Genomic DNA, 9,411 nt, shown 5'->3' with positions numbered 1-9,411 from the left:
GGTGAGGGGCTGATGGCTGTTTGCAGGCTAGTCACGGCCCCCAGCCACCCAACCTCCCAGTGGAGGCTGGCTGGAAGCAGGTATCTGGGGTTTATTTATCTTCTATAATTGAAACTTTGTTGCCTTCAGCAGAGGCCAGAGCCGGCCAGGGCAGGGAAGCTTGGCTTCCTCCATCGCCGGGGCAACCAAGCCTCCTGCTTGCTCCAGCTCTGTGGCTGCTGGCCGCCATCTTGGTTGGGTTAATTTGCATATAGTTGCTCTGATTGGCTGGTGGGCGTGGTTTTGGCATAGCAAAGGTACGGTCAATTTGCATGTTTCAATTTTATTAGATAACAGAGATCTTTTAATAAAAATCTAATATAATGATTTTCAATCGTCAATTTATTGAAAAACATACACATATTTTAATTGTGTACAACATCCGCTGGAATAAAAAGAATCGCTTCATTCAAAATCTTATTTTCTCTATTCCCCCACAAATACACCTTGAAAACTTTAGTTTTTGAAACATTCAACATCCATCCATTCACTCTTCATTTGATCTGATACATCACACAACCTGAAATAGAAACAAAGACTGGGAAATCATCTTGTTTATTCCACCTTATTGTCAAACAAAAGTACAAATAATATTCAGTGCATGTGCTAGTTACCTTAGAACTGCCAATCATGCTTGTTTTGAAACTGCGATTTCTGAGCTGTCAATCATGTGTGTTGTGACAGAGATGCCAGTGTAGAAATAATGCTTTAAAAGATGTAATCTTCATGAACACATTAAAAAATAAATGGACTTCACTTATAAAACTGGACTTCAGCCCAGCTGGCGTGGCTCAGTGGTTGAGCGTTGACCTCTGAACCTCAGAAATCAGGGTTTAATTCCCGGCCAGGGCACATGCATGGATTGTGGGCTCGATCCTCAGTAGGGGCCATGCAGGAGGCAGCCAATCAATGATTCTCTCTCATTGCTGTTTCTACCTCTCCCTCTCTAAAATCAACAAAAATATATTTAAAAAATACAACTGGATTTCAGGATTTTACAGAAATGTATACCATTCATGAAAAATCAAAATTAAAATACAACTTAATGAAAAGATTTAGAGAATTTGGCTCTTTAGCCAAAAGATAAGCATGATTTAACCACAAGGATTTTATATTTCAGTAAAAAGAGGAATGTTCCTAACTGATAGTAATCAAAAGTATTATGCCCATGAGTGGGAATGAGAGAAACCGACATTTTAGTTTTAATTTTTGAAGCTGGCAAAAATATCAATATAATACACCCCCTCCTCCACCTACCCAACCAATACAACCCAATTTACTATCCACATAGTCATTTAGGTCTGAAACCAAACATCATTCCTTCCACCTCACGACCCACAATTACTCAGTCACCTATACCTGGTCTTTCTGTCCCCTAAACTGCTAATGAAAAACTCCTTTCTTAATCCTCAGGCGTAATTCACGTAATTCTCAGCATGTAATTAAGCCAAGGAAGCCACCTGAGTTCCCAGCAGAGCCAGGCTCTCTCGCTAAGTATTCTGCAAGTGCGGCTCCCTTCCACCGCCCCCACTTCTATCTCCTACCATCACCCACCCTTACAACTCAATTCCATGTTAGTTCCTCTGGGAAACCTGCTGGCACAAGCTGACAGGTTCAGTGATCCCCTCTTCTCCAAATCCCCACAGAAGCCAGGAAACCTGTTATATATGTTCACTCTCTATCCCCACAACTGAACTATCACCCACTGAGAGCAAGGGTTGCCTTTAATCTGTACACCGTTAGCATTAGACACACAGGTGGCTCATTAAATATTTGCTGACTCCATGAAAAACTGTACATGACCCACTTTATTTAAAAATAAAGTAAACAGCTTAATTCTTGAGACTCATAAAATGTATTATAAGTATATTCCAAGCCAACCAAACTAATCAACGCCATAAAGCAATATTTTGGACTTAATGATGTTCTTAAGAAGTTTACTGATTTACTTAAAAATTCACTGTAGGAATTGGTACCTCTTCAAATACTACTTGCGATCCAATAACCCATGTTATTTTCACTACTGGTCCTGCTGGAGGTGTTAAGGTCTCAACCACAATATCTGCTCATGTCCAAGACACTCAGCACCTGCCTAGTTCAGCACACACTGTTCTGATATGTGACATACCCTATCGAGAGCTCAGTGAACAGCCGTCAACACAGGCAGGACCACAACCTGGTCACTCCTCACTCTTCAGGAAGTCAGTTATCTGGTGGCATCAAGTCCCCACAGAACCCATGAAGAGTTAAGCCGAGAACTGCCAGAGCTGTCAAAATGCACCTTGAAGTCCAAGTACACACACTTACCTAGAGAAGAGGCTGCAAGGTTCTTACTCAAGCACTAGTTGTTCTTATTTTTTCAGCATAACAAATTTGGTAACCAGTTTCCCAGGCATCAGAATATTAGAAGAAGAAATTAAGAGGTCTAAGCTAAAAATGTAAACACAGGAGCAGTAACAGAAAAAGAAAGATGACACCCATAGGTGAAACACAAAAACTACGTAACTGGGGGTTATGTGGTTAAGGAGCAATAATTCTACATATTTGAATTACGATACAACACAGAAATTAATGTTTATTACTTTGATCTTGGTCATCAAAAACAAAGACCAAAAAACGCAGATTAAACTACTTTAGGTCTAAAATGTTCAAAGAAAGTAGATGACATTTTATAAAAAGAATCAATCTAATTAAAAATTAAGTATTACATTTATAAAAAGTCAACTTTCTACTCTTTGTAGAATAAACTTATCATCCCCAAGTAACTACAGGGATACTGACTCTAAGCTACTAATAATTGCCAGACATTAAGTTCTTGTAACCACAGGTATCACTGTAATTATGATAAAGCATTCATTCTGAAACAAAACCTGGACCCACTGTTCATCAGCTAATAGCTGGTAACACTATCCAAGCACACTATGGACACCACACCGAGGGCCCGGTGCACCATAACCATGGACACCATAGCTAAGGACACTGTAACAGGCGACCTGCCGTTCTTTAACAGACCTCCTTCGAGCTTCATTACCACATGCCTTCAGGATCCCTGGTATAAAACGGATTCCTATGGGAGACTGTTATAGGAGGTTTTTATGAGATATTAAGAACTCTATATTGTAGGGTTTAGAGAACAGTACTTGAGAGTGAAGAGAACATTCCCGGCACTGGTCACCCACAGCTCTAGGTCTGAGCCCCTGCCTTGGTAATAAGCAGTTGTCCGACTGGAATGCTTCACGCAGAGAGACTCATTTTCTTCATCTGGTAAATGGGGGAATAGCTCCCACTTTCTATGCTTCTTAAGGAAGAATAAATCAGATGACATACATAAAGTCCAATGTAGGTTTTACAAAACCTCGCTATCATGATTATCACATGGGAGATGGAAAGGGATCTTAACCACACTAGGACAAGTTGGGAAATTGTGTGCTGTATTATTGACACAGGAAAACTGTCTAAAGAAAAGGGCAGCGTGTTTTATATTTTTAAGTAGCAGAAGCTCTCTGACTCACAGGATTGGCTCATGGAAAAGTAGATTGAAGTGAGGACTCATAAAAAAGTATACACATATACCGCAAAGACGTTAACTTAGCGATTAACGCACATGTCCTACTATGGGGCCAAGCCTTCTCCCCGAGTAGAGGCTCACTCCCTGGGGCCCGGTGCTGATCTCCTGGCACAAACAATCCCCTACTGCAGTGTCTGCAATGGCCAGAGGCAGCCATTTCAGCGTAAAACAGGGACAGAAGGACATTTGGAAAGCAATTCCTTCCAGACTTTTTATGATCTGACCTCTCCAATCTTTATGGTTTACTCATTCAAATTCAATAACAATTTTGTTTAAAAACAAAATCTCTCCTTTATGAGGAGTCTTTCCAAAATTATATTTCATAAGAACAAAAACCATTTCTGTGCTCATGTTTTATTAGTTTAGGCAATAACCAAATATATTATTTAACAAGAATATAAACAGGTTTTGGAACAAACACAACTAGCTTTTGCTAAAGATATACCTCAACTGGAAGAAGCAAAAGTGCCCAGGTTAGTAGAGGACATCTACTTTCTAATTGTCCATGTAGCACTGGAATCTGAAGTGCGTTTTATAGAAGAGAAGAGAATGTTCATTAATTCAGCAAGTCAGTTACTTCAATTAATTACCAGAAGTTAGTGCCAGAGTCATTCTGATTTGTTACAATATAATTTCTGATTTCAAGACAGTAGCTGATATGAAAGAAAAACAATGTAAGAGATATAACTTTTGAGGCCCCATCCACACCTCTAAAATCTCGAAATTTACTTATAATATTTCTATTTTGCAATTCACTCTAACATGATCACACTACTGAACATGCTTAAATATAGTTTATATTCTGAATGTTACTATTAATGCAGTGTATTTCTAGAACTAATTTTTCCTTTAAAAATGTTTCTCAAACAGTTTACTTTTTTGTAGTAGAAATACCACCACCACTCCCCACTTTAAACACTGAATGCAGAGCTGCTCCGCCCCACAGCCATCGCGGCAGCCTTTCTGCACAACTCTAGCGCTTCCTGGGACAAAGGCCGAAACCGTTTCTTTAAGCCATAATCAAAAACTAATGTAAAATTTAAAAAGTTATAGAACTTATTAAAAGGCTTGTGCCTCACTAAGATACTCAGTTAACCCAAATGATTTCTGATCTTATCCATTACTCTAAGTTTGAAAGGCCACTGGACTTATTGAAAGCAATAATAAAAAAAAAGTAAACCATTTTGCTAAGCTGGGTATTTTATTAAATTTGAGTTTTCATGTATCTAATTACTCTGTAATATTTAAATTATCCTACAGTAGAACAGATTCAACTACACACAACTCTAAATAAAGAGAAAAATGGTTCTCAAAAGGGATAAAAAAGATCAGGCTGATGAATAATAAACAAATTAGATAAATACTTACATCTTATTTTTAAGTCACTTAAATAAACGTACCAGAGCAGGAATCTGCCAGAATATGTGCAGTCAGAGAGCAAACATATGTCCAGCTGCTGCACCCAGCCATGTCCTCTAAACCTGCTGGCATGCAACCGGGAGACCAGAGACCCACTGGGTCTCATCGCCTTCCCATTTGGGGTTGTCATCTTTCCACCAATGATAAAGGCTACAGGTAAGATTTGAATAAAATATCTTCCACCCTCAAATTTTGGTGTGGATTCAAGTGGAAAGGCAACATAACTGAAACAGTACTTTAAAATATTGTAGCCCGGCCGGCGTGACCCAATGGTTGAGTGTCGACCTATGAACCAGGAGGTCCGTGTCCGATTCCCGGTCAGGGTATATACCCAGGTTGCGGGCTCGATCCCCAGTAGGGGCATGCAGGAAGCAGCCAATCAAGGATTCTCTCTCATCACTGATGTTTCTATCTCTCTCTCCCTCTCCCTTCCTCTCTGAAATAAAAATAAAAATAAAATAAAATATTGTAGACAGTAAGATCAGGATACTTTCAAAGCTAAGTGACAGGCAGCTATAAGAGACCCAGAGAAGGGTTTCAAAAGAACCGAAGTATCTCTACGTGTAGAAATCAAGAGACTGGATAACTATTTTGTGAAGAGTATAACCCTCCTTTCCCGGATAAATTGGAAACTGGACAACAAAGAATTGGCTAAGTTAGAAAGTTTTTCTCGGAAAAACTGTCCGTAGACACAGAGCTGTAGTTGTGCTCCCAGCATCAGAGCATGTGTCACAGAGGGAGGGGAAGGAAGCGGGAGCCAGGCAGGTGCAGTCCGGCTGCAGTGAGCCACCCCGGAGCACACTGCCAGAAAGAACCAGACTGTGGAACCAGAGAGCAACAGGGCTTAGGCCGTGACTGTTGTTTATCATTTGGGAAAACAAAGGATGAACAGTCAGCTCTTCCCCAAAACTATTCTCACTGCTTTGAGAAGACATGGATCTGGCCCCAACTTGGTGAACTGGCATTATGAGAGAAAAATAAGTGTATTTCCTATCTTTTTTAAAACCACCAACGAAAGTCCAATAATATATACTTTTGAAGTATCTCAACTTAATGGGAACACTACTGAAGCACTTGGAAATGACTGTACTTACTCTCCATCCACTTCTGGTCTTGTACACACACAATGAAACTTGCCGCCAAAATCGATGTAAAGATCCTTCTCCACAATATGAAAGATTCGCCCAATGACGATCTTATCCTTGGCAGGTCCCATCTGAGTGAGAGGAGAATGTCTCAGCATCGACGCGAAGGATTCCGCACCTTTCAGAGAGCCCTAAACATGAAAAGAGGTATTTATGTGCATATAATTCAATATAAAGATATAATATGGTGGGGATAATAAAATCTTACTGGGGAAATTTAAAAGTCAGTTTGCTGTATATTTACATTTTGTAGCAATCGTAAAAGAGATATACATAGGATTTTGCTTTAAAAAGCCAGGTATACTCTTCAACTTCATTTCCTCCCTTTACTTCGTGAAGAGGAGCCAGCGTGGCCGGGTGGCTGGAGTGGAACCAGGACTGTGAGCAGGGCTCGGAGTGGCCTTAGACAAAGCCTCCTGCCTGGGGAAGAGGGGAGTCTGACCCTGTGAGGAGGGCATCCCAGGAGGTGATGGACTTATTCCTAGTACTGACCACCTGCAAAAACATGCCTTCCAGTCACTCTCTGAATGGACACAGAGTGAAAAAACGAATGAGTCGCATGGGAGTGATTTCTTCAGCAGAGAGGAAGCTTAATAATCAGAGGACAAGATAACCAGTCCTGCGGACATCAGTCAAGCTCTTTCCCCTCACAAATGGGTTCAAGAACACAGTGGCCATGGCAGCAGGGATGTGCTTCTGTTGTAGGGGCCGGAGGGGTATCTCAACATGTCCCAGACCATCAGACAACTAGAAATTTCGCCAAGGCCGCAAGGCCCTGAATTTTTGTGGGATGGAAGTTATGTATGGATTCACCCAACCTTATACTCACCCAACACTGCTAAATGACCAACCGCCAAGAACAGAGACCAGCACTAAGCTTCCGATACAGCAGCTCTCCCTGGGATCAGCCGGCCACCTGGTGGCAGGGTGGTCACGCAGGACCACTCTAAATGAATATATTATCACTGGAATGGACACTCTGAATATGGATTTGCCTTCCCTGCCCACAAAGCTTCTATCAAAACCACCATCCATAAACTAAGAGAATTTCACAGTCATTGTCATGACATGCCACACAGCCCTGCTTCTAACCAAATAAATCATTTTACAGGAGATGATGTGGGATAATGGGGTTGTGCTTATGGAATTCACAGGTCTTTCCAGTGCTGGGCCTGACAGACTAGCGAAATGATTTTTTTAATTACACTTCCTATTTTGAGACCATGTAAATACACATGCAATGGTAAGAAGTAATACATGGAGATCCCCGCACCTTTGTCCCAGTTCTCCCAATGGTAACATCTTGTAAGACACACTATAATATTACACCCAGAGCATTCGGATTTTATACAATTTTATCACATGGGAAGGCGCATGTATTTGCCACCAAAGTCCAGTTGCAGGACAGTTCTAGCGCTACATTTTGCTCTCCATCTCCCTTCTGCCCACCCCATCCCTAAATTTCATAACTACTAATCTGTTCCCCATCTCTATAATTTTGTCATTTCAAAAATGTCATTCAAATGGAATCACAGGGTCTGTAACCCTTTGGGACTGGCTTTTTTCACACAGCATGATTCCCTTGAGATTCATTCAAGCTGATGTGTGAATCAACTGCTTGTTCCTTTGTCTCGCTAAGTAGTATTCCATGGCACAGATGGACCAGTTTATCTAACCACTGATCAGCTGAAAGATAGCTGGGCTATTTCCAGTTGGGCTATTATAAGTAAAGCTGCTATGAACATTTGTGTGCAGGTTTTTATATGAATGTAAGTTTACATTTCTCTGGTATCAATATTCTCTGCCTCAGTTTGCACTTACTTCCTATGGGAGAACCCAATGTCTCAACTAGGCCAAGGGACTTGTTGAGCAGCCTACTCCTAGATGGGGCATCTACCATTCATGCTTCTTCTGCCAACTGCCAACACCAGAGTACCCACAGCTTTAAACTGCATCAACACTGTTGAATTTTATTCCCAAATCCCTACAAACCAGGCTCCATTCAAATGTGAGTTTATTTCCCATTATTTAATGCTGATCAAAACAAACCCAAGAGTTGTAATCATGTTACAAAATTTAATGTTAAGTAAAAGAAAAATTTAATATGACATTTAAAAGAAAAATCAAAATAAAACAAAACCTACACACATTAAAAGGGAGCAAGATTTTCGAGTAAAAATGAGACTCAAGAAAGATATAAAGATAGTAAAAGCTAATGCTAACTTGAGAAGTCATAAAAGAGTCTGACTGCTTAGAAATATTTCATATGATCACCCACAAAACAAACACATGCAGAATATATTCATTTTTTTCTTTTAGAAAATGTATAGTATTATTTATAAACATTTTATTGGTGTTGACAAAAACTTACTGTCCGTCTTTTAGTTGTAATTTTGATGTTGAGGGAGGCAGCGAGTGCTGTGTTTACTTACTTAGCCATCTTCCTGAATATGTCAATATATTTTGTCATATTAAGTTGACAAAAACTTAATATGACAACTTATTTGCGAGAGGGATGTCCAACTGCCGTATGGACAATCTAAGCTGTCCATATATTCTGTCAATATAAGTTGACAAAAACTTACTTTTCATGTCTTACTAGAGATTCATATCTACTTCAACACACTCTTTCATTATTTTTATATTAACTGGTCATTTCTTCTAAACATGCTTTGAAAATGTTAGATTCCACTTTGAAACTAAAGATTTCAGAAGGTTTTTATTACAAACTCAGAAATAATGCTCCTAGAATTCGCTAATGTAAAACCAGGAGCACTAATGTTACACACAAATATTTTTCAACATTCCTTTACATATTAGTTTTTAAAATATTGGTATAATTTTTAAAGTTGTCAATATAAAACTGGTGAGAAAACAAAAGATTAAATGAAATTAATATGCTATTGCTACTACATGGATTTAACAGACTTAAAACATGTTAAAAATATGAGCATTTCCCCTCTTATATAGAAACAAATCCTTTAAATAAGTTATATTTTGGACTTTCCCAGTAAATCAGATATATATATATTCTGATTTAAATATTCTGTGGTCTGGGATAGTCTAGCATTTTGAAATAAAAAATGCCAATAAAAATGTTCATGAAAAAGTGAAAAGTAGCCCAGCCAACATGGCTCAATGATTGAGCATCGACCTATGAACCAGGAGGTCACAGTTCGATTCCCAGTCAGGGCACATGCCCAGGTTGTGGGCTCCATCCCCAGTGTGGAGTGTGCAGGA

General features: G+C 39.6%; 1 protein-coding gene across 1 annotated transcript in view; it reads right to left on the bottom strand.

Annotated features, from left to right (window-relative positions):
- The window catches only part of MRPS28 (mitochondrial ribosomal protein S28), a 111,338-nt gene that overhangs the window by 89,019 nt on the left and 12,908 nt on the right, over nucleotides 1-9,411 (bottom strand). Inside the window, exon 3 of the mRNA XM_014549375.1 lies at nucleotides 6,121-6,302. Within this exon, the coding sequence (XP_014404861.1) occupies nucleotides 6,121-6,302 (182 nt within the window). The remainder of the gene's footprint in view (nucleotides 1-6,120; nucleotides 6,303-9,411) is intronic.

Source organism: Myotis brandtii, unplaced genomic scaffold, assembly GCF_000412655.1.
Source record: "Myotis brandtii unplaced genomic scaffold, ASM41265v1 scaffold55, whole genome shotgun sequence".
NCBI lineage: Eukaryota > Metazoa > Chordata > Mammalia > Chiroptera > Vespertilionidae > Myotis > Myotis brandtii.
Note: the sequence above shows the minus strand (reverse complement) of the source record. Positions and strands in the feature narration are given on the sequence as shown.